At 40.4% G+C, this 26,383-nt stretch overlaps 1 protein-coding gene across 2 annotated transcripts in view; it reads left to right on the forward strand.

The window, feature by feature from the left end:
* TMEM178A (transmembrane protein 178A) overlaps positions 1 to 21,843 on the forward strand; it is a 52,226-nt gene extending 30,383 nt beyond the window's left edge. Inside the window, exons 1-4 of one of the 2 annotated variants that reach the window (XM_037740016.1) lie at positions 2,742 to 2,916; positions 8,261 to 8,374; positions 11,154 to 11,291; positions 20,885 to 21,843. In XM_037740016.1, the coding sequence (XP_037595944.1) occupies positions 11,186 to 11,291; positions 20,885 to 21,126 (348 nt within the window). In that variant the 5' untranslated portion in view covers positions 2,742 to 2,916; positions 8,261 to 8,374; positions 11,154 to 11,185 and the 3' untranslated portion in view covers positions 21,127 to 21,843. Of the gene's footprint in view, positions 1 to 2,741; positions 2,917 to 8,260; positions 8,375 to 11,153; positions 11,292 to 20,884 lie in introns of those variants that run through there. The other variant, XM_017532586.1, reaches the window with a different exon arrangement.
* The last annotated feature ends 4,540 nt before the right edge of the window (positions 21,844 to 26,383 follow it).

Here is a 26,383-nt window from a genome sequence, read left to right on the forward strand (position 1 = left end):
AATCTCTGACCAGAACATGGCTGCTACCCTGTCCTGTGACCACATGATTGATTTTTCTTTTCAAACTGGGATGTGTGCTGGGGAAAGAATTCTTTATTTTTCTGCTCATGGGCCAGCTGAGGAATTCCAAGTTACCTTTGAAATGTTTAAGAAACGGTATAGCCCATTATTATCTCTTTCTGCTAGAGAACCTTAAGCATTAGTTATACTGCTATTGCCATCAACAATTTCAGACATGTCTCTTAAATGTTGTGTATCCAGAAAAAAGAAGTCACAGCCTCCCTGCTTAAGGAACTTGGAACATTCATGAGAAGGCAGACTTTCTGATCTATTAGGCAGCGGCAGAGACTGAGTAATCAAGAGTGAGATGGTAAGGCTCAGTGTCTAACTTCAACATAGAGCCAGCAAAGAGAGTGAGCTCTGTGGTCTGCACCTTAAGTGTTTGGGGAGGGCTTTTCGAAGGCAGTGAGCCTGGAGGTATTAGTAGTTTTTGGACTGTTCCAAAGTTAGCAGTGTAGGCTAGGATGGTCACAGAAATGGGGATGAAGTTGCCAGGGGATGACTCGGGGAGGGAGGGAAGTAACCCCTGGGAACTAGTTACAGGTAAGTGTAAGTGAGGTTGTAAGTGGGAATAGATGATAGGGGTCTAGAGTCTGAGTCTGATTAGGGGGAACCCAATTGTGTGTTCCTAAGCAGAGTCAGACAATGAAAACTCCAATCTCATGTTCTGAGGGACCGCATGTGATTTTCTGATCTTCTGTTTGTCAGTGTGGAAGTTGGCACACAATGGCAAAGCATTAAAACACTTAAATAATTATATAGTATTTATATGTGTCAGACACTTTATTTTTAAATAAATACAAAATTTTAAAACAAATACATAATTATATCATGGCAAGTGAAACTGCTTCTCACTTATAATAGTCAATTTAAAGCCACATATTAAGTTAATGATACTGTAAAAAGCAGGTAGATATAACAACAACCTTTAAGGTTTTCATCTTGCATTTTACTGATGGACACCTGAGCCTCCAGAGGCCCCAAAACTTCACACAGCAGATTTATCTAGCAGTGGCATGCAGGGCAGGTTGAGAGTTGAGTAAGGAGATCAGTTAGCAAATTCTTCAGGAGGGAGGTGATGGGAGTCTCGCTCTGAAGTGGCGAGAATGGAGAGGAAACATGAGTGCTGTTGGTTGGGCCATTGCTCAGGTAGCTGTTGTCATGTGTCTGTTTATTTCTCTGTACACTTGGGTTAATCTGTGATGACCATTTAGGGTGCAGACTCCTGGTGTGTTGCAGTGGTTCTGTATGGCAAATTTAGGGGTGCCAAGAGAGAACTCATAATACAATGCTGACATTATGGAGTGCTTATCGTGGGCCACACATCTTATGCTAAGATCCTGAATTACCTCTTTCATTCCTAACCATAATTCACTGAGGTATCTGCCATTATCCCCCGTCTTTTATAGACGAGGGAACCAAGGCTCAGAGAGCCACAGTAGTTTGCCACAAGTCACACAGCTGGGATTCAAACCCAAGTCTGTCTGACTGCAAGGCCTTGGACCATCATGTATACCGCCCCCCTCATTATTGATAGTAATGACTGTTGATAGCATCTTTCTCCTGTTTCTCCCTCATTTAACCTTGAGTAGGGGTTTCTATGACTTAGCTTGGAACTCAGCATTGGAAATAACAGAAATTCACTAGGCAAAAAGCTCCATTTCTCACCCCCCGTGCCACATACTTATATATCTTATTCTATGGTTTATATCATCATTAAAGTGGCTCTACTTGGCCCTTTAAGAAGCTAATTAATCACTAAATATAAACCACAACTTGTTCTTTTCAATCCTCTGCATGTTTCTTCCCCCCATTGTGTGATGCCATCTGGTGCTATGAGCTCATGCTTTTTGTGTTCCTTTTCAGAGAGCCAGATTCATTGCTCTCTAAGCCCAGAAAGCCAGTTAATTTCAAAGTTTGCATGTATGACTTTGAAACAATTGGAATCTAATGCCTCCTTGTGGATTTTCACAGTATAAATTATTCCTTAACATCGCGTGGAACTTCCGTCTTTACCACCATCATATATATATGTATGCTCCTCTTTTTATCAAAAAGACCTAATTTGTCTTTGGTTGCTTGATTTGTTCCGCCAAGCAACTACAGGTCTTTTCCTATAATATTTTAGTTGTTTCATTTTGTCAATTTAATACATGTGCTGTAGGGAGCCAAACCTTAATAATATTGCTTTCCTCTTCAAATCTGTCTGACTTTCTGCTATGACAGTGGAACAAGTGTTTAAGAACAAGGACATAAAACAGCTAATGGCAGGTCTGTAACACTGCTGCTGAGCTGTCTTTGATTCTCACTTTCTCATTCTGCCTGAAGTCTCTAATCATCTTCCAAGGGAGTGGAACACCTGGACCATAGAACATTTTCTTGCAAACTCAGCTGTGGAGCTCTGGGCTCACTACCAGACCCTCACTCTTTGGAGTTCTTGAGTACTTCTTGCTCCTGTCAGCCCAGATCTCATCATTTTCCCTACCCTCTTTCTCTTCTCATTTCAGAATTCTTGGCACTTTAAATTTAGCCTGAGAGCCCCATGGAGAAGGAAAGGGGATTTAGTGATGTGTGCACTACTTACCTCATTCCTGGCACATGCAGAGGAAGCAGGAGAACCCTGGGCCAGCTGCCACCTCCTCCCTGTTACTTTTCTTGCCCACTGGGATCCTGCCCTTTACAAGCAAGGAGTAAAGCAGGAGATGGGCCTTGAGAATATATGCAGTGATTTAAAAGGGACCACACATTTCCCTAGCACGGAATCTGTTCTAAGGCCAGCTCTTCTGAGTTTGAGAAAATAGTTTCTCCCCAGTTCACACTCTCTCTCCAGCATTGAGCAGCTTCTGCGTGTTGCAGGTAGGATGAAGCCGCTGAGTCAGCCATGTAACCAACCCAATATCCTTCAATTAAGAATCAGCTTTGTTTCCAGAAGAGCATATGTTGGTGCTAAATTGGAAAGATTGTTTTTTATTTCAAATTGACTGTACATGTAGTAACTCTAGATTAAGCATCCACAAAATTAAGATGTATTTCTAGAAAACTAAGGCCTGCTAACTTTTCTGAGTGACAGGATTTAATATGTAAAGTTTGGGTAACAGCATATATGTTAAAGCTCGGTTACAACCTTGTACCATGGCCTCAGACTAGTTACTTAACTCTCAGAGCTTCAGATTGTTTTACTCATTTAGTGTAGTTAGTAATACCTTTTATATTTAGCTCACAGGGTTGTTGATTAGTAGCAAATGGATTTTGTCAAATGCCATTTCTACATCTTTGAGATTATCAGGTGGTTTCTGACCTTTATTCTGTTGATATGGTATATTGCATTAATTGATTTTCATATATTGAAACAATCTCGCATTCCTGAGACAAATCCCACCGGGTCATGACGTACAGACCTATTCAAATGTTGCTGAATTCAGTTTTCTAATATTGTGCTGAGGAATTTTGCATATCTATTCAGAAGGGGTAGTATGTAATTTCCTTTTCTTGTGATGTCTTTGTTTTTTTGTATCAGTGTAATACTGGCCTCATGGAAAGAAGTAGGAAGGTTCCTTCATTTTCTATTTTTTTTTGTTTTGAAGAGTCTATGAAGGATTGTTAATTCTTCCTTAAACATTTGGTTAAATTTACCAGTGAAGCCATCTGGTCATGGACTTTTCTTTGTGACAAGTTTTTACTAAGTTAATTACTAAGTCAGTTTCTTTACTTGTTATAGATGTATTAGATTTTCTATTTCTTCTTGAGTTAGTCTTGGAGTTTTATATTTCTAGGTATATGCCATTTTATCAGTTTTATTTAATTTGTTGGCATGTAATTTTTCACTGTGTTCTTTTAAGCTTTTCTGTATTTTTCTAAGATTGTAATAGCCTCTGTTTCATTCCTAATTTTAGTAACTTAAGTCTCCTGCCCTTTTTTTTTTTTATTTTTTGAGACACAGTCTTGCTGCATTACCCATGCTGAAGTGCCAGTGGCACCATCTTGGCTCACTGCAACCTCCACCTCCCAGGTTCCAACAATCTTTGTGCCTGAGCCTCCTGAGTAGCTGGGATTGCAGACATATGCCACCACGCCCAGCTAATTTTTTGTATTTTTACTAGAGATGGGGTTTCTGTATGTTGGCCAGGCTGGTCTTGAACTCCTGGCCTCAAGTGATCCACCTGCTTCAGCCTCCCAAAGTGCTGGGATTATGGGCATAACCAAATTTCGGTTTTGTTTATTTTCTCAGTTTTTAATTCTTTGTTTTATGTATTTCCACCCTAGTTTTATAATCTCTTTCCTTAGTGTGCTTTTTTTTTTCTAGTTTTTTTTTTTTTTTTTTTTTTTTTTTTTTTTTTTTTTTTTTTTTTTTTTTTTTTTTTTTTTNTTAGGGTTGAAAGTTAGGATACTGATTTGAGCTCTTTTGGGTTTTGTTTTTGTTTTGGGACAGAGTCTCACTCTGTCATCCAGGCTGGAGTGCAATGGTGCAATCTCAGCTCACTGCAGCCTACATCTCCTGGGTTTAAGCAAGCCTCCCACCTCAGCCTCCCAAGTAGCTAGGACTATAGGAGCATGCTATCATGCCTGGCTAATTTTGTTTATTTTTTGTAGAGACAGGGTGTCACTTTGTTGCTCAGGCTGATCCTGAACTCCTGGGCCCAAATGACCCTTCTACCTCCGCCTCTCAAAGTGTTGGGATTACAGGCATGAACTACTGTTCCAGGTGAGATCTTTTTTTATTATAGTCTTTTACAGCTATAAAGTTCTCTCTTAGCATTGCTTTAGCTGCATCACATAAATTTTGGTGTGTTGTGATTTTGTTTTTATTAATTCCAAAATGTTTTCTAATTTTCTCTAGTGATTCCTTCTTTGCCTTATTGGTTATTTAGGAGTATGTTCCTTAATTTCCACAAATTTGTGAATTTCCCAAATTTTCTTTTATTATTTATTTCTAATTTCATTGCATTCTGGTGAGAGAACTTGCTTTGCATGATGTTAATATTTCTAAATTTATCGAGATTTATTTTATTGCCTACATATGGTCTATCCTAGAGAATATTCTTTGTGCATTTGAGAAGAAAGTGTATTTTGCTGTTGTTGGATGGAGTGTCCACAGATGTCTCTTGTATCCCGTCTCTCTTCCTCTGTACTATTATTGTCATACAAATTACATGTTTACACATTGCATGCCCATCAACAGAGATTTATAGTTATTGCTTTATGTCTTTTAAATCAGATAGGAGAAAAAAAGAGTTACAAACAAAAATACATTTATTCTGTCTTTTATGGTCACCTATATTGTAACCTTTGCATGTGCTCTTTGTTTTTTAAATATGGGTTCAGATATTATCCTTCATTTCACCCTAAAGGACTCCTTCTAGTATTTATTTTAGGCCAGGCCTGCCAGAGATAGATTCTCTCAGTTTTTGTTTAGCTGGGAATATTTTAATTTTTTCTTCATTTCTGAAGAATAACTTTGATGCGTATAGGATTCTTAGTTGACAGTCTTCTTATTTCTGTGCTTTGAATGTGTCATCCTATTCCCTCCTGGCCTCCATGATTTCTAATGAGAAATCAGCTGATAATCTTTCAAAGGTTGTTTTTGTGTATATGATAATTTGCTTTCTTGTTGCTTTCGAGATTCTCTCTCTGTCTTTGGCCTTCAACAGTTTATCATACATCTGGGTGTCGGTCTCTGAGTTTATCTTGTTTGTAGTTACTTGAACTTCTTAGATATGGAGATACATGTTTGTAATGAAATTTGGGAAGTTTTTGGCAATTATTTCTTCAAATACTCTTTTTTGCTCCTCTTTCTTTCCTCCTTTTTGCAGTTCTCATTATGCTTGTGTTGGTGGCTCACAAGTCCCTGAGGCCCTGACCATTTTTTAAATCTTCCTTTTTTGTTTATTTTTCTCAGACTGGATAATTTCAATTGGTCCGTCTTCAAGTTTGCTGCTTTTTTTTTTTTTTTCCACCTCAAAATTTCTTTTACACCTGTTAAGTGCATTTTTCTTTTCAGTTATTATACTTTTCAACTCCAGAATTTCTTTTTTTTTCCTTTTCAAGAATACTCTGTCATGTTACTGATATTCTCTCTTTAGTGAAACACCACTCTCGTACTTTAGTTCTTTGGATATGGTCTTCTTTACTTCTTTGAACATATTTAAAATAGCTGATTTAAAGTCTTTGTAAGTTAAGTCTATATTTGGGCTCCCTCAGTGACAACTTCTATTGATTGCATTTTTTTCTTGTTCTTTGCATGTCTTGTACTTTTTTGCTGAAAAGTGGGCATTTTAAATAACACACTATGGCAACTCTGAAATTAGATTCTTGCCTCTCTCCAGGGTTGATTATTGTTTTTATTGTTGGTGGTGGTATTCCTTTAGTGGCTTCCCTGAACGGATCCTATGAGGTCTGCATTCTTTGTCATAGGAGGCCCCATAAGTCTCTGCTTGATTAGCTTAGTGGTAAACTAATGATTGTACAGAAATGTTCTGAGCCTGCTAGAGCCAATAAACCTTCCAGTCTTTGCCAATGGGGTCTATGTGCATGTTGAGTATGCCTTCATCTCTGCCGTAGCTTTCACTTCCTGCTTACAGAGCCTCAAGGCCAGTCTGATAAGTATCAAATGGAATGATAGTTTTGGAAAATTACAAATGTAAGCTACATTTGTGGTCCTTTACCTGTCATTGTTCTCATACCCTATTCTTTGCCCTTTGGAAGCACAGACATTTCCCGACAGATAAACAGCTAACTAATATGAACATAGCTACCTTTAATGCCTTAGACCCCACAACAACTGTCATGGGGCTCATGTTGAAAAAACAAATTAAAAAAAAAAAAGAACTTTGAATTTTAAGAAAATGTGTGGTTTCATTAGAAAAAAAAAGCTTCCAAAAATCAGAGATCGTTTGGGTAGTTTTTCTCAAAATGAGATTCAAGGACTACCTGCATCAGAATTACTTGGGATGCTTGTTAAAAATCAGGTTCCTGGCTCCATCTCAAAACTTTTGATTTGGTATACCTGGGGTGAGGTCCAGGAGTTTACATTTTTAACAAGCCATGTAGGTGACTCTTACGTACACTAATATCTGAGAAACTCCTTAGGGAAGATGATCCTGTTAGGAACATTCACAGGAGGGACTGACCGGCTCATGATGCAAACTGTGCTTAAGTATTAATCTCTTCCTTTCACTGTCTAATCTTTTTAAAATTTCACTTGTATACACACTCAGATTCCACCATTAGAGATTTATTTGCATCTATTAGAATTTTTTTAAACAGCTGCCAGTGTTAAAGGACTAACATTCATTCACACCTTTTTAAAAAATTAGTTCAATCGGATTGCATTTATTCAAACAACTGGCCAATATGATTTTAAATGAGAGAAGAACATTTTATATGTTTTTTAAATTTTGAGACAGAGTAGATGCTTTTCATGAAATTCAAAAGTCTTTAGGAGAAGAGAAGAATGGACCCATGTTAATTTATGCAGTAACACATGGGTGTGTGGGGTGGGTGTGAGGAGGTAGAGTGTACTAGATGAATCAATGTGTACACCTGCCCATATCAAAATATTGTGTCTAGGGCTGGCCATATCCAGATAGGGGAGGAAAATTATTTTCTTTCTTGTTACTATTTTCAGTATTACCCTTTTCCTCGAGATCTAGAATTCAGGTCTGTATAATGGGATTAAGGAATGACATCAGCTCACTAGGATTAAATAGGCTTTTAAGGGTTGTCTGGAAATATAATCACTACCTAAACCACGTGGAAGGTTATCTTTATAGAAAAATGTCTTCTGGTTTCCAAATAACACACTTCCCAATGAACTTCTTGAGGCTACCCATTTGAAAGTTTGAGACTGGATCAGATTCAGATGTGTGATTTATTTGTGTTAATTTAAAATTCTAAGCTGATCTTCCCAACCATCTGTGTACTTTTAGGCCATTTATCCTTGAGGAATTTTGTGTTTAGGTAAAACAAACTCTGTATTGGAAAACAATTAGGGGAGTATAGGTCCTCATACAATTTAATACATTAAAAAATGAAACCTGATTTTAAACATTATTTTATGTTTTATGATTTTATTGCTCTGAATCAAGAGATTCTTATCCCCTCTCCCATTCAGTCCAGGTTAGGTTACATTATTCTGCCTCAGCTCTCAGAATTCTGTTACAAATAAGCAGACTCGTAAATTGCATTTCTTATTTCCTTCAAGGTATTGCGCAGAGATGCACGGCCATCAAGTATCATTTTTCTCAGCCCATCCGCTTACGAAACATTCCTTTTAATTTAACCAAGACCATACAGCAAGATGAGTGGCATCTGCTTCGTAAGTATTTCCAAGACAGGTTCAGAGAGGAAATGGTGTCTTTTTGAACAAAAGTCCCACCACCCCTCTTACATCCGGACAGAATGATGTTATTCTTACCCTCTGAGAGCCTCTGGCCCCAATCAGATGTGGTCAGAGACTCAGAGGATCATTTCACTATGCTGTGGACACAGCTTGCTTAAAAACAAAATGTGTGGAAACCTGGTATGAGGCCCTGTGAGATAGTCTGCCCTGGTGGCATCTGGACACAGCTGCCTACTGAATCTTTTGTTTGCCGAGTCTTTGGGTGTAAGGACCTGCTGTACCCCTTGTCTTAGTAAACCAAGGAGATTATACCTCAGGTGCTCTTATTTTTGTTTTGTATGTATGGTATTTATTTTAGCTACTGTGTTTATCTCAGACCTTTGTATTTCTGCTAAAATACCTTTATGAGTGTATGTCATAATTTTCTCAGAGGGTGCCTACATCTCAATGAAAGGAACTATTCTTTTTCACTGTCAGGAAAATGTGAAATTCTAGAAAGGATCCTGCAGCGTGAAACTAAAGAGGGCTGATAGTTACCTAAAAACTAGTGATTTAAGCTGCCTGGTGATAGATGTTTCCCTAAACGAAAAGCTACAGTGAATGTTTTTTGGTCCTTGCCCCCATCAGAGATGGACATTGTTATTTTCCAATAAAATAAGTAACGAGGACTTCGGGACCTTGTTTGGTGGCCAAAGCCACTGTAGACAAATAATCAGAGTCTCATTCTGTAAGTAAATCTCTCTGTGGATTAAAAGGCGTTGTTCTGAATCACAAGCACATAGCTCTATGATATTGCCAGAGCAGTGGTCTAATATTATACGTATTATGACTGGCCACTTTAAGACTTAATCATCTTTCCAGAGAGCCACGTAGTTACTCTTTAATAGTTTGTACCCTGTGATTGCCCAGGAAGGCAATATTTGAGCATTCTTCTTTTAATCCTTTTTGGAGTTCTCATGGAAAGATGCTTTTAGCAGTCTCGTGCATGTCTGTTTCTAAAAAGTCACACTTGGTGATCCGTAGCACATTTACTGGATAAGCTTAACATGACTGGTACTAATGCAAATCCCATGTGGATTATATCTGAACCTTGTGCCTTTTCATAGTCACAGAAAATAGACTGTCACTCAAACCACAGGAAATTTGGTAGGCTATAAGATAATAGTGACTGAACTATTATTACATTTTCCCTGCTCAGATGTGTATGTCTCAAAAGCTCCTTATACTCTTAACATTAAACTCAGCATCTTTAAATTACCACTGTTCCTGGCCCCTTGTTCATTGGTGTCCACATTTCCTCTTCTAGGCAGAAATACTCTTTTAATTTGGATGCCCTGAGCTGGAAATGAGAAATCCCCCTTTAAAAAGGGACGGTCTCTGTGTGGCTACGATGCTAAGAGCAAGACTGGAAGCTACCGTAATGCATCTTCCACGAAGTCACCCCTAAGATACCCAGTAGCCACACAAACACACAATAAAGTGATGGCTGCATGGGCAATTTCACTTTAGCAGAGCAGCCTGCACTTCAAACAATGTGATGTGCACCTTGTCTTGGCCCCATGTGTACACAGGTGTGCATGATCCACGAGCATTTGCCCAGCCCTGTTACCTGGCCTCGGGGAAGCAGATGTATGCTTGGGATGTGTTGTTTTAAGAATGATGATTGAAATTTAGCTAACAGTTTTTAAAGTTAGCTTTGTTAAAAAAAGAAATTCTTTGAGATGGAGCCTCAAAGTAAATAAAAAAGATTCAAAAGTATTTTTTTTTTTAAAAAAGAAGGAAGGGAATAGAAAAAGTAAAATAGCCAGAAGGTAGGCAATGAGACTGGTTTAGCAATTCAAGGAAAAGTATGTCCAGATGCATGTCGTCAGCCTACCTCTTGGTTTGGCCTGGGAAGTGGGGAAAGAGCTGGGTTTCTGGCTCAGTGGTCACGGTTGTGGTTTTGCCATAGACCAAACTTGACAGTTGGGCATACAGTGGAGACTCGTCCTGTGGGAACGGTACCTCCTTCACCTGGGAAAATGGATGCCCAGGCTGTGGGACCTATGCTTTAGGGAAGAAGGCATTTACGAGCAGATGTTGCGGAGGAAAGGGTGTTTATGAGCACACGTATCCTATGTGCACGTCACACCACTGTTCCAGTCACCACAGTTGCCTCCACTTTCTCAAATTGTTTTTGAAAATAGGCAATAGATGTAAATGAAGAATTAAATCATTGGCATTTGTGGTGATCAGATAAAACCCTATTTCATAATAGCTTTTTAGGCTCTTCCTCCCAAGCCAGATTATGTACAGCCATTACTATGGTGGTAACCTACAATTCCTTCTTTTTTTTTTTTCTGTTTAAAATTTCAATAGTTTTGGGGGTACAGGTGGTTTTTGGTTAGCCTACATTTCTATTGCTCCATTAAGGCTAACAGAGATATTTCTCAAACCTACCTTGCTCTTGGTTTATTAAGTAATTTGACATCTGTTACTCAGGTCTATCCTGGGCTTGTCCTCTACTCTGTCCTCCACTTGGTATGGACTTCTCCATGGACTCAGAGGGTAGAGTCTGAGCCTCCATTGTTTACACGCCATCTGTCCTCTTATGGAATACCTGGGAAGAGTATTGCCTAAACCTCCTCACCCTGTAGGCTCTAAGCCCATCCATGAAACTTACTAATTTTCACAATCTATACAAAGCTCTAATTCTCTAATTCTTAATAACTTTCCTGATTCTGATTGTGAATGTTTGTGTCTGTTTTGAGATTAGATTTAAGAAGAATCACTGCTGGTTTCCTGGGCATGGCCGTAGCTGTCCTTCTCTGCGGCTGCATTGTGGCCACGGTCAGTTTCTTCTGGGAGGAAAGCTTGACCCAGCACGTGGCTGGACTCCTGTTCCTCATGACAGGTAGGCTGCATGCCTCGGGCCATCTGTCCCAGCCAAGGTGAAGGCTGCTCTGCATGCGGCTAGCTACTGTGGCTTTGTTATCTCCCTGTTAATTTTGTTTTCACTGTTAGAAAAGCAACCAGAAGGTCATTTGGCTTTGCTGGGAAATACAGAATTTAAGGAAACAACAGTGTGAAGCATGCAGCCTCCATATCCCCACTGTGGCCTGTTAGTAGGTTAGATAGAAGTGTCTTGGGTTTAATCTCAATATGAGCCCAGTCTGTTTTTTTGTCCCGTCTTCTTCTTTTTTTTTTTTGAGATGGAGTTCCACTTTGTTGCCCTGGCTGGAGTGCAGTGGCACGATCTCAGCCGACTGCAACCTCTGCCTCCTTGGTTCAGGTGATTCTCCTGCCTCAGCCTCCCGAGTAGTTGGGGCAACAGGGATGTGCCACCACAGCTGGCTAATTTTTGTATTTTTAGTAGAGATGGGGTTTTACCGTGTTGGCCAGGCTGGTCTTGAACTCCTAACCTCAGGTGATCCACCCGCCTCGGCCTCCCAGAGTGCAGGGATTACAGGCAAGAGCCACCATGCCCAGCCTTCTGCTCCTTCTTTCATACTGTGCCTCAAACCCTGGCTTGGACTCCCGGCAAACATGGGCCATTGCTTATGAGGTGCCCTCAAAGATAGAGGGGGATAGATCAGCACAACTCATCGCCCACTAGATGCCAATTCAAAGGTCATGGCTTGGTGATGGTGTTACTTTTACATACATAACACTCCTTCATTTTACTCCACAGACATCTTTCGAGGACTTACTATATACGAGGCCCTGCTGTGGGTGCTAAAGACACACAATGAATAAGGCAGGCAAAATCCTTGCTCATTTTTATTGTGGAGAGACATAAACAATGATTTGTGGCAGTGATAAAAGCTGTGAAGAAAATAAACAGGGTGAAATAGGGGCTCGGGGAAGATCTTGCTGAGGTAGCACTTTCTGAGCTGATTGGTGAGAAGCAGCCGGTGGTGGGCAGAGTGCAGCAGATGGAGGAAACCGCCAATCCTGAGAGAAGCGGTCAGTGGGGCTGGGGGGGGCCAAGGGACAGGACAGTATCACATGCGGTGGGGGCAGTGGGCAGTGGCCAAGGCTTCAGGGCTTTGTTGGTCATGGGGAAGAGTTTGGATTTGAAGCTAAGGGTGACAGACGCCACTAGGAGGTTTGAAGCAAAGGAGTCACTTGATATTTAAACAAGGGATTGGAAGGGTGGGGGTGTGGAGACAAGGCTAGGATTTTTTTGTCTAACAGCTAAGGGGTAGTTTTGTCTAAAAAGGTGCCAGGTGCTGAGTTGATAGCTAACACAGACCGAAGGTAGGTTCAGGGAAGAAATCTTTTCTTTTTTCTCCTCCTCCACAAAAAAGTCATGTATTAATGATTAGTGAATGCCAAGCTAACCGGGCATTAACAGTTTCACAAAGTATACTCAGCAACAGAACTAATATTGCCCCAGATAGATAGCCATTTTAAATAGGCTTATTTCCACTTGCCTGGAGTTCCGTTCCTCAAGTGACCATGTCTAGATTTTCTAGTGCTTCTCACTGTGATGGGTCACTTCAGTAAGCCTGTATTAACAGAAGGCAGCCACACCCCACCAGGGCTGACACTGCTTTCTGACTGTCTGTCTCTGAGGGCTGACAGGCAGGGCGTGCTTTGGCTTCTGGCATGGCCATCCACCCAGCAGCCTTAAGGATCCCACTTCACAGGTAGGGAGCCTTCCTTCTAACTCCCACATGCCCCTGTCCCACCCCACGAAGTGGTGCTGCAATTGGCAGTGATCTGGAATGTGGGGCATCATCACCAGCATCTTGGAACATTCAGGAGTCACATGGATCCTGCCTAGTTCTGTGCAGAAAACCAATTTAGTTTTTCTAGATTTTGGTGAATACACAGTGGCAACCAGGACTGTGGCACAGGGAGGCTAAAATGTTAGTTTCTGAGATTTGGGAGGAGGATGTGGACCCTCAAGACCAGCCACTGAGTTCCTGCCCAAGAGATGCGTTTAAAATCCAACTTACAGAGTAAAGCAGATGAGGGCAGCAAAGAATCAAAGAGTGCTATGCTGCACCGAGGATTCCTTTATGCCTCTCCTGGGGCTTCGTGGTTATTTAAAAATCTTCCCCATTTTCTTCTCTCCCGTTCTTTAAGCCCCCATTTCTCTGACTCTTGTCTCCATATATACCAAAGAGGTGCAGATGTATTGTCTCCCAAGCCTGGAAAGGCCCCATAGGGCATCCCCTCATCAGGAAAATGGGGGATGCTCTGGAGTGGACAGAAGCCTCAGTAGGAGTAGTTTTTAAAGGATACTTTAAATATATGTACTGCCTGGATAGTTTCTTATGCTCTTAGCAAATAAAACAATTGTTAGCACTAAAATAAATTGCAAGACCATGAAAGCCTACTGAGTGCTCTTTGGGAGGCCAAGGGGCCAGTCTTGTTTTAAATGAAAGGAAGTTGGAGGTTCAGTGGCAGGTGGCACAGAGGAGAGCCAGGACATTCTTGGGCCAGTGCCACCTCTCCCTGTTCTCAGCCCTTATTTTGGATCCATGTGTGGATTGTATCTCTGGACCAGAGGAGCTCAGGAGTCCTCAGGATCGAGCACGGGAAGTTCCTATGTAATTGTTAGGCAACATCAAAACAAGCAAAACAATAGCCTCAATAACAGATACCACCACCACCACCAACAACAACAAAAACCCAGACAATAACCTTGGAGCTTGCTAACCAGCTCTGAAGGACTAACAGATACAACCTAACATTGTTAACATTGCTCTGTTTGCTTTGTTTCGGTTGCCCAAACAACTTTATTGGAATGAAGGGGTAATCTACTTAAGACCTTATTACCTAAAAACAAAACAACCTTGTTTAAATATTTCCCTTATTCTGGACCAAATCTTGTCATGCATTTGCTTCATTGTAAAAAAAAGGAAGAAAGGAAAAGGAAGGAGAAGAAAGGGGAGGAGATGGAAGAGGGGAGGAAGAGGGGAGAGAAAGAGCCACGGAGTGGCTGTGTGCTGTGCTGGACACACCTCTTCTGCTGCCATGGGGTTTAGGGAGGTTTGTTTTGTTTCTGTTACTACAAATAATGCCTTGGAATTTCCTTTGCAAACACTGAGACAACCATGTCAGTCTATTGCATGCGGTAAATTAGCTGTAGAACGTTCACATGCAGTAGCAGGAGATGAGAGCAAAAAAGGGTTAAAAGAATCGATTTTAATTAAGCTGAATGTCCTCAGCCACTCAAGTCAGCATCCTTCCCACAGCTTTTTGATGCTAAACTTAGCCCCTTCTAATGCTCTGCCATCTTCATTCTCTGCCTGAACTTATTAGCTAAACCTTCAAATGAAGAACATCAACCATGTGACAGGTTGGGTGGTTAAAATGGAAACTTTGGAACCATCTTTCTCTTTCTGCCTTATTGATTGCAGGCAGACAGGTCTTGATTACCACATGCGACACAGCAGCCCTGCTGACTGTTGATGCACTTCTGGAGCCAGGTCTCACCCGCTTTCCTCTTCCCTGGGGCCATGCAAGGGTCCTCCCAGAGGGCCAGAGGCAGGCTGCACATCCCCCACGGGCCTCGAACTTAGACTTTGGATGCCATACCCTCTGAGGTTACACACACAGGCACAGAAGCCTACAGAGGAGATTGAGGGAATAAGACTCATCTTCCAGCTTTAAGCTTCTACCCATTACTAGACTATGCTGCTTTTAGTGTACTATGAATGAATATTTCCACCTACATTATTAAGCGATGCATTCTATTAGATGGATATAATAATATAATTATACTCATTATAATTTAAGCTATAAATGTAAATCTTTTAAAAGTTTATTTGGTACAAACGTTTTTAAACATTTACATATTTTTATGTCTCTATTGTAGGATTTTTATTATTTTTTAATTCACCAGGAGTCCTAAATATTGGATAAAGCTTGAGCCTCCCTTGGTGGGGGACTCACTGCTCACCCAGTGCATTCACCTTCACAGGCTATGCCTTGAGTGGCCAATTGGAAGATCACACACAGTGTGAAACACTCCCTTCCCGACAGCAGAGACAGAGGAGACAGTCCAGGCAGCCCTAGCAGAGCTCCAGGGACAGTTAATACCCACCCTCACTGGGTTATTGGTTCTTTTGTTTCAATAAATCCAAATGAAAAAAGAAGACTCCACCGTAGCAGGTGCATTGAATTATCTAGATTATCCATTGATTATGTCCTGAAACTACAGGTCCATGATACTTTTTCTATATCCGTGGGGGCCAGATTTGTTTTGTAATTCAGGATCTTAAAAAGTTTATTTTAGAAGATTAACATGGTGCATATATCCTGTGTTATTTAACATCCTCAGCAAGGTCTGGGGTGGCATCTTGAAATCAAATACATTAACATTTTTGTAGCTAAACATATGAATATTCACATTAGATGGGATCAATAAGAACTGGAATAGCCTATGTCAGGCCAGGATTTGCCCCTAAAGAGATTGCTTCAATCTTTCAGAAAAGATTGGATACTTTTGGGATTTAGGAATTGCATTTTGTGCGTGTGTGTCTAAGAGTTTGTTTCCCTTTATTAGGTCTGGCAGTCAGTTAGAACAATATAGGAATGGCTTTTTGAGTAATCTGTGTGAAAACTAGCATGAGGCATTTGATGGAAGACCAAAGAGGCCAGAAGGATGGGCAGGCCGTCTTTCGAATGAGTAGAGGGAAAAAAATCAATGTTTGTGCTTTTGGATGTTGTAGTTACATTATTTATCAAGCAGGCTAAACAGGGTGAAGCAACTTCCACTCCTTTCAGCCTTATAAGCATATTAAAAAACGATGGTCAAAAGAATGGGCCCCATTACCCTAATTATATCTTACCAGCCGGCACCATGATTTTAGGGTAAGAAATTAGGTTGATGATGTGGGAATGTTAGCATAAATTTACTTCTGTCCTGATCTGAAAATATCCCTTCTAGCCTTGTAATTCTGTGATATTGTGGTTTCTTCTAATTAGGAATATTGGCAGAAAACCTCTTAATATTTTATAAGAAAAGTAGCTGCATGCAGGGCTTGTCAGGAAACCAGTAATTTATTCACTTTTTTGAAGATGCTGCCAGCAGTAGTCAGGACTGAGCTCGGGACTCAGGAACCTGAACCGCCGCCCCCCACACCGGGGGCCGCTGACTGGCTGAAGAGTATCAGCTAGGCAGGGGAGAAGTGTAAAGGAAGGGACAGCCTCAGAATGGAGGAGAAGCCACTTTTCTCCCCATGGAGCTTCAGGAAGGACCATTAGAGTTTAAACTTTCTGAATGCAGAGGTAATACCTTATTCATCCTTCCCTACTCCTTTTACATACCTTGCATTAATTAGATTGCTGCCCATGAAAACGCAGCATTATCAGAAATAACTTGCTACACAGGTAATCCCTACTTGGGGGTATTTGCGACGAACTGACTGTTAAGTTGGTAGAACTCAAAGTATTAGAGAATTCAGTTTTGTTCAGGTTTTCTCGACTCCATGTGCTCAGCTCTGTTGGACCCCACACAGAACTTACGGGAAGTCTAAGAGATCTCTACTGCCTTTTCCTGAGATGCAGACAGGAAGGTGGAGTGGAAAGAATGCTTCCTGACCACATCAGTGTTGAACGGAGTCCAGCTGTCACCAAAAAAAGCTCACGAAACTAAACTATCTCTAATATACCAGAACTAGGTTTGGGACATGGTAGATACTCAATAAATAATTGTTGAATAACTTATTGAATAACACTTAAAATAGTAAATCTTGCTAAACCCTATAAAAAAGCTAAAAGTATACTTTATCATGAGTACACACACACACACACACACACACACACACACGCATACGCATGCACGCCTGCACACGTATGCAATGTTATGGGCTGAGTTGTGTACTCCCAAATACACCTGTTGATGTCTTTGTCTCCTACTTCAGAATGTGACAATATTTGAAAATAGAGTCTTTAAAGAGAAAATTAAGTTAAAATGAAGAGATACGGATGGGCCTTAACCCAAATGGCTGGTGTCCTTATAAGAAGAGGAGACTTGGTTGTGGTGATAGAGGAGCGATTGTGGAAAGACACAGGGAGAAATGGCCATTGACAAGCCAAGAAGAGAGTCCTCAGTTTAAAAAGCCAATCCCGCTGACAACTTGATCTTAGACTGTAGCCCCTAGAATGGTGGGAAAATAAATTGCTGTTGTTTAAGCCACCCCTAGTCTGTGGTACTTTGTTACGGCAGCTCTGACAAACTCATACGAGTACTATAAGATGTGCATGTGAAACCTAAAATAGAATTCTACACTCTCAACACTGACCTAAAACTATTAACCCAGCTACAGTAAGAATGCTTTTATTATTTCAAACAACCTTTTTCTTGAGGTCTTTGAATTTAGGATTTTTCTGTTTTGTTTTTAAAAATGTCTTGAATGGGTTAGGCTTCTTTTACAAAAGCTTGCTGGAAAAGTTGGAAACAATGCTTTGTCTCCTCTTAGTACATTTCCTCACTCTCCTGTCCATCTCACAAATCATAGCGGTGGCAGCTATATATGTACAAACATTCTTAGAAATGTGAGGCTCTGAAAAGAAGAGCTCCTAGGTAAGCTTTTCTTGTCATTCTTTCCTGCCCTGCTTTTGTCTTGCTAAGAACAACTTCGAGAGCACTTTGGAAGGAGAAGAGGTGTTACAGAAGAGCCAGCTATGCTTGTGGGAAGGGGGATGGACGGAGAGGGGACGTATTTGTGGGCAGATAAGTCTTCTCTCCACCATGCTCAGCTGAGTGAATAAAGGCAACAAGAAATAAAACAAGTCTGAATCAAAGTTTGATGCATGCCCTGTTCCAAAAAAACTTAACTGGCATAGAGATGCCACTTAAATTAATACAAATAAATAAAGTAAGACAAAGGGACAATCAGGTTTCCAAAGCAGCATGGATCCAGGAGTGAAATGAGAAGCAAAAAGCATGCCATGAAATCCCATACTTTTGCTCATGGTGGGCTATAGATTTAGCTTTAGGGAGCTTCAGTGCTCTGGCAACTTGGACAAAGAAAAATTCTGTTAGTGACATCATTCACAGTGTCCATGAGGTATGCACAAATCAATTCCCCAGGAAAAGCACAACTGTTCATGACATTGAGGGCAGAGAGAAATCATTCTGGTTAAATCCTCAGGATAGATTGTTTCTTGTCATTATTTTCTATTCAGTATGAACTGGTGGTGTAATGATAGTATTCATGTCATCAAAAGCAATTTTATGGGGTTGGCAGGGGAGAGGAGGTAACAAAATAAATGTTAAGTGTAAAATCAAAGGGAGTATATACGGAAAGATAAATACATTGGACATTCCATTTTCATTTAATTGCTAAGCTGAGTACTAGATTCAGTAGGAAGTTTTAATAAATATTCTTGTTTCATGTCTCATTTTGGAATAACAGAATCACAGAAATTTGATACTTTTAGGGACTTCAGTAATTAAGTCTCCCATTCTTTTTTCCCTAGATGAAGAAACCAAGGCTCAGAGATGTTAGGAAATTTCAAGTTTGCATAGTGTTTAGCAGAGCTGGAAAATAGAATACTTATTTCTCACACCCCACCCAATGCATCTGGACATCAAAGGATGCTTAAAGTTAGGTTTGAACTCAAGCTTTCCTAGGTCATCAAAACCCCATGACTTGTAAAAATGCTTGCTTTTAGGCATTCAGCTGTGTGCAAACAACTAAATGCAGAATAAAGTTGTTTTTCTTGTGAAGAGGTCATTGTTCTATTTTTCTATTTTACCTGTTGATGCTTCAAAGATTATTTTTTCTAACTGCCTATTGTTCTATTACCAGTATTTATTAAAAAGGCCTTGTTATATATAAAAACTGCCTTTGTTTTGGTGCCAGTGAAAACATTTGTGTAGATGTAAGAACATTTGCTTTTCACAAGGTTTGAGAAAAGTGGAGTATTCTTTTTTGAGTGGTCCATTACTTTATGAGAGAATTATTTCCATCTTGATTTTTCTCTTTGAGAACTCAAAGTGATATGTTTGCTATAATAAATTGGAGCAAAAAGTCAGAAGAAAAGATTTTATTCTTTTTAGTAAAACAGAATCACTTTAGAGTTTAAGTGCAGCATTAAGCAAAGAGTAGAAAATATAAAATCATCTCAGATCAAGTGTCCTTTTAATTTAGAACCTTTATTTTCTAAATGCATATTTGGAAAAAGATTCAGGCAGTGTGCTCTTACATGATATACATGGAGGCAGAATTCTAACACTTTAAAGATGGCATTAAGGTGACCTTCCTTTTCTCCAAATTGCTGCCTGCTATGAATTTGTTTTTCTGCCAGTGCTTCTAATCTTCAAAGCTATAGGTTAAAAAAGAGTGGTGGGTTGGGGGCAGGGGGCTTTGGGATGGAGGTTGGAGAGGTAATTTGCTACTTTTAGCTCTCTCTTTTCAGTTTCAAAATCTGTGTCTCTGTTTCCAGTGGAGATGATACATGTAACCCTAACGATGCCAAAGGAATTTTCTAGCCAATAAATGCTGTCTCCGTTGTACATAGGGATAAACCAGACTATGAAGAAGAGATGTGTAGGATTCTGAACAGAACTGGACATTCTGATGCTTGATTGGGTGCAGTTTCTGTTTTTATTACTCAAACATTCAAATCCTCTGCCCATCCAAAAGGAGCATTTTGAGGGTTCATTGTGGTGGAATAGAAGCACCTGTATCCACATGACATGAGCACTAAAAATCCTGTGTTTGGGGCTTATGAGGCATTTTAAAAATCAGTTCTGCTTTTAGTGTTGCAGAAGGAAAATTACCCACACATGCATTGGTCTAAAAAGCAAACTTTTGGGTCTGTCCATTTTCCTTATGTTGCTCCAGTTGCCTCCACTTTGAGCGGTTGAAGTGGATGATCTCCTTACTCAGCTATTTCACATCAATTCCAAGTTGCTGGACTTAATTTATACTATTTAAAAGCATTCATTAACTGAAAAAACTTCATTTGTTGAGGCCCTGGTATATGTCAGACTGTGCCCTAACAAAAATGATTTAGCCACTTATATGAGTTCATCTAAAATATTATTTAAGACATGATAAATATTTATGATGTTAATTGAAAAAGAAAGCAGATTTTGTATAATGATTACAACAGTATAAGTGTGTGAAATTAGGTGGAGAGCAAAGGAAAATGAAAACTATTTTGTGCTCAATTTGAGTGTAGGAGTTTTTGTCTTAAAAATAGAACTTTCATTAAATTGTTTTTAAGAATAAAATTTTTTTTAATTCTTAAAAAAAATACATACCATTCAAATTAGATAATTCTGAATAATTCAAGTTACCAGAATTTTTCTTTTTCACTTCTCCATCTCCAATCCCTAGTGTAGGGTCTGGCACACAGAAGTTTTGCCAATGTTTGTCAAATGAATTAATTCAAGTAAAGGAATTGTGGATCATTTGCAAATTTGGAGTGACTGCTTCACTGGCTGACCTGATTTTCATAAAGCCCTGTCTGGCATTTGCCTTGTAACAGGCAAAACTGTAACTAATCATTCTGTTCTCTTTGTATTATTTATAGGGATATTTTGCACCATTTCCCTCTGCACTTACGCTGCCAGTATCTCTTATGATTTGAACCGGCTCCCGAAGCTCATTTATAGCCTGCCTGCTGATGTGGAACATGGTTACAGTTGGTCCATCTTTTGCGCCTGGTGCAGTTTAGGCTTTATTGTGGCAGCTGGAGGTCTCTGCATCGCTTACCCGTTTATTAGCCGGACCAAGATTGCACAGCTAAAGTCTGGCAGAGACTCCACGGTATGACTGTCCGCACCGGGCCTGTCCATGGTGCGGGTGACTCCCGAGGGGAGCGGCGTGGAGTTCAGGATTCCAAGCACAAAGCGGTCTTTTACATTCCAACCTGTTGCCTGCCAGCCCTTTCTGGATTACTGATAGAAAATCATGCAAAACCTCCCAACCTTTCTAAGGACAAGACTACTGTGGATTCAAGTGCTTTAATGACTATTTATGCTTTGACTGTGAGAATAGGGAGCAGTGCCATGGGACATTTCTAGGTATAGAGAAAGAAGAAACTGCAATGGAAAAATTTGTATGATTTCCATTTATTTCAGAAAGTTTGTATATAACAATGACCTGAGAGTCATTTCTATTTGCAAAAGGGTTCGTAACAAAGCGAGCATAATTTTCTTGTCATTGTATCATGCTTGTTAAATTTTAATGCAGCCTCTTCAGAACTTGTCCTGATGGCGTCTTATTGTGTCAGCACCAAATATTTGTGCATTATTTGTGGATGTTCCTTGTCACAGGAAGATTCTTCTTCTGTTGCCTTATTGTTTTTTTTTTTTTAATTGAAGTCTCTTCTCTGTCTTTGTACTGGAATCGAAATAATAAGATAAACAGAACAAACGTGCTTAACAGCTAACTCGTGACACTATGCAGTATTGTTTGAAGACCTGTTGTTCAACCTCTGTCTCTTTATGTTAACTGGATTTCTGCATTAAATGATTGCCCTCTTGTTAATCTGGGTGTGTTTTCCTATGTCGTTTAGCTGTGTCAACAGGTCTCCCTAGCCAGAAGGACAGATAAAAACTGTTGTTTCAATAAGACTCTTATTAAGACTTAGTAATTGCTTCATTTCAGTGAGGTTGGGTGTTATTATTTCTTTTTTGTAGCAACCACACACTTGCTATTGACAAAAGATGTCGTTTCCAAACTTCTTTTTAAACCTTACTATATAAAATTTTCTTCTCTTTCTCGTTCTGTTTTTCTTTTATTCTCCTCTCTCCCTCTTCCTCCCCTGTTTATCATCTGCCTGGTATTTAATCCAGTCAGAAGGATACATGGTCTCTGTTCTTATTCTTGGACCTCCTAGAGCTGTGATTTTCAACCTTGGCTGCTTAATAGAATCACCTGGTGAGGTCTTCAGCTGTACCTAAACTGGGCCTCACCCCGACCAATTAACGCAGAATGGCCACAGCTGGGCCTAGGTGATTGAGAGCCACTTGCCTGGGGCAAAACTGTAGTTATCTCCTTAGCTACTAAGAGAGTGAACTAACTTATGGAGTACTTACTCTGTGCCAGTAACTGGGCTGTGGTGCTATTTCACTTGGTCCTCTCAGAAGTTATATAAGGTAAGTGCTGTTATTTCATGTTACTCATAAGCTGGGGATCAGACTGAAAACATTTGCTTCGTTTATCTCCTCAATGCTTTGTCTCTGAGTGGGTTTGGGACAACAGTTAAAATTCTTTCATTGTGTTCTCTTGTCTTTCAGCGGAGGGGGTGGGCACTCGCCAATGTCTAAGCTTTTCTTTTTAACTCCAACCCTTATCCCGAGTTCTACACACAATGTGAGCTAAGGATGCCATGTAAAATAGAAGACGCCATGTCCAGAAATTAGACACTGCGTCAGATTTTAATTTCATAAGATTTTGTTTCTTTATAAAAACTGATTTAGTACTCATAAAAGGAAAATGATCATCTACTTCCAAAGAATAGACGCCGATTTCCAAGTGACAGTGTCCACATATTTTCATGTAAGGGCCGAAAGGGGCTGGATGATGCCAGGGACCACGCAAGCTCTGGCTCTGTGGCTCCAGGCACAGCACAGGCTTGTGAGTATATTCACTGGCACTATCTCAGGCTTTTTAATATACTGGTCCCTCTGGATGAGATCAGAGACGTATAGAAAGGGGCAATTATTTTTACTTACTATGTGGGAAATTCTCAAAGCAGGAGAGCTCTTTCTTTGAAGTCTTCTTTAAAGATCCCCATAGAAGATGTCAAGACTCTTGGACATTTATATTCCAACCAACAAAGCAGTGTCTGAGTGAATAACTTTTGAAGTTTCAGAGAAGTTTCCTAGGGGTTTGAGGTGAGAATGGAAAAAAGCCTCGTGGTGGCAGGAGGTTGAAGGGTTCACACACCAGAAAGATTTGCCCAGAAGCCAGGGGAGTTCACTTAGGATTCAAACGAGTGCTGGCAAGGAGTGAAGGCTCCCTGCTTTCCAGCCAAAGTGAGCTCGAAGCAACCAACGTGCCAGGCCAAGGTTCCTCGCTTTCTACTTACTGTCACGGAAGTGTGGGCAAATGTTGCCAGTGCTGGGCATTTGGCCCTGAGTCCTTGGGCTTCTCTTAGGAGTTTTTTCTTAACTGGCTTGTGAGTGAAGAATGATTGAAATGATTGCACAGTACTGTGTGGGGCAGAGTAATTTATTGAGATCCTCTGTGTGTTCCCCTATGTTCTCTCTGTCCCCCACACCCCTCTTTTTAACAGCCTGGTCCTCGGTTTATTTGCTGTATTAGAACCAGTGTTATCCATTCAGGGGAAACCCTCCCCCATCTTTCAAGGACAACCATGGATGGTGATAGCCAAGATTTCCCAGGATACTGGAAACCTCCACAGAACATAATAGCCCCCATAAGGTTTCTTACATATTCAACAAATATTTACTGAATGGCTATTATGTGCTCATATTCTAGCACTTGTGAAACATTAATGAAGCAAAACAAAGATTCTTGCCCTGCTAAAACTTATGTTCTAGAAAAATGCAGTGAAGGACAAGTAAAAAAAAATTAAGGTTACCCTTTTAGGCCCTAAATGGTTTTATAAATCAGGTATTAAAGTCATTTAGTTATTAAAATCAGTGTCTTTTAAATTACATTCCCATTGGCTGTACATTTCATACTTCACAACATGCTCATTATTTGACTCTAGCCCTGGCAAAATAAAAAATCACTAACGTTTTTTTGCAAGGGGGTGGTGCCTCTTAAAGATTTCTTATTCGAAATTGAAGTCTGAGAATGACAAAACTGTGCCTCCCAGGTGAGCTAGAGGGAATGAAAACCTGGGAACCTGGGACTCAGGTAAATGGAGGCCCACGAGCTCAAGATAAACTTCCTGATGGAGGTGGCACAGCTGGGATGCTCACACTGCCTGGGCACCCATCCCATCCAGGTCTTTGCTCAGGCTCTTTTCTCTGCTGGGGACACCCACTCCTCTGCCTGGCTTATTCTGACTTTTCCTTGTGTCTCAGCTTCAACACAATACTCCCGGATACTTTCTCAAACATGCTACACTGCTTCAGCCCTTTTCCTGAACAGTTACCCTCTGCACGTGAATTGCCTGGATACCCTTAACCAGATTGTAGACTCTTGAAAGGAGGAACCTGTGCTTTGCCTTGGTGCTCAGCCCACCCAGTGCCTGGTACACAGTAGGTGCTCTTGAATCTTTGTGGAATCACTAAATGGATGCAGAGTCACAGATAAGCTCTTTTCTTCCCTGGACAGAGCTGACTCCCTTAGCACCAATTTTAGGGAGTCCATAAAAAAAAATAGTAGTGTGATGAGGCTAAATGGAAAGACAATATAGCTTGGCAAGCAAGGAAGCCTCATTAGAATAATTAAAGGGACTATTAACCCAAACCAACCTAGACATAACTTAAAATGTGTTATGAACTAACTACTATGGAACATTTATTTGATGGCTCAAACATTATTAAGTTAGTAACCTCAATATGGTTCTACACCTCAAAGCGTTCGCATTTACATGCATGTGTGTTTTAAATCTCTAATTGGAATACTGAAAGGAATGCTTCAGAAATGACTTCCTTTGAATGCAAATAGCTATCCTGACCAAGAACACATTTAAATTGCATGTGAATATCTCTGAGGCCTTGCCCTTTGACTGGAAGAAGAGGAAGTTTTCTGTGCTACATGCAGGACAACCGTAGATGCTTGAAGATGCTCAGGGCACCCAATTGCCTACTGGGAATTTGGCTATGCAATACATTTTCCTCTTATTATGCAACCTGTATTTCGCCAGGCATCAAAGTAAGATTTCTAATTGTCCTAAAACATTAGAATATGTCTGCCTGGAGCCTCTGTAAGAGGAAAACAGATTGGCTGGCTATAAAATCGTATTTTTTTGTCTTTATTTCCAATTTCTTTCTCCCCTTCAGCATTCACTGTAAAATATTGCCTACTACTGTAAGGTCTTCGGCTATGCTTGGTTTCTCTCAGGTCTCTAAGTGAATGTTTTGCAGAGAGGAAGGAGACAGGACCAGGGATTTAGAGCAGAAAAAACAAGGGAACAGTGGTGCAGATAAGGTTGCCAAGATGATAGGCAGAGCCTTGCTGGCTACAGGAAAGTCTGGGATTTACTAGGGCAATAGAAAACAAATGGCCTAAATAGGAAAATGACGTGATCTGATTTCCACTTTAGGACTATCAGCTGGCCAGGTGCGGTAGCTCATGCCTGTAATTCCAGTGCTTTGGAAGGCTGAGGCGAGAGGACTTCTTGAGCTCAAGCATTCAAGACTAGTCTGGGCAAATAGTGAGATCCTGTCTCTATAAAAACATTTTTAAAATTAGTCACGAGTGTGGTGGTACATGGCTGTAGTCTTAGCTACTTGGCAGGCTGGGGCAGGAGGATTGCTTGAGTCTAGAAGTTTGAGGCTGCAGTGAGACCACTGCACAGCACTCCAGCCTGGGTGACAGAGTGAGACCAGTCTAAAAAAAAAAAAAAAGATTCAGTGTTGCCACTGTTGCTGGATGAAGAATGGATTTAAAGGGGCACAACTGGAGGTAAAGAAGCCAGTTAGGAATAAGGATGTTGCACAGGAACCCAGGAAACAAAATGTGGCCGAGGGAGAGGGTGGCGATGAAAATGCAGAGGAGTGGGTGGACATATTTTAGAGATGGAATTGATTTGCTGGTAAGTTACATGGAGGTGGGGAAAGGAGAGATGTTATCGAGGATGACACCTAAAGGGTTTGTAGAGTTAGGTTACTTACTAAGGAAACTGCTTCTTGTATCAAAAAGGAGATAAAATAATTTGGGGAAAAGCAGAAAAAGAAAAAGTTGCTACATTTTTTGGTTAATTCAGGGTAGTATTTATTTAATGGAGACTGGAATTGAAACTTGTAATTGAGAAAATAGTTCAATGGCCCAAATGCTCCTTCTTGCTAATTGACCCAGCTGCCAGCCGATTCCTCTCTGATTTCTAGTTGTTCTCCAGAAGTTGTGTGTATCAGGCTTGAAAATAGGATTCAGTTTGAGTGGG

This window comes from Cebus imitator, unplaced genomic scaffold (genome assembly GCF_001604975.1).
Source record: "Cebus imitator isolate Cc_AM_T3 unplaced genomic scaffold, Cebus_imitator-1.0 Scaffold77, whole genome shotgun sequence".
NCBI lineage: Eukaryota > Metazoa > Chordata > Mammalia > Primates > Cebidae > Cebus > Cebus imitator.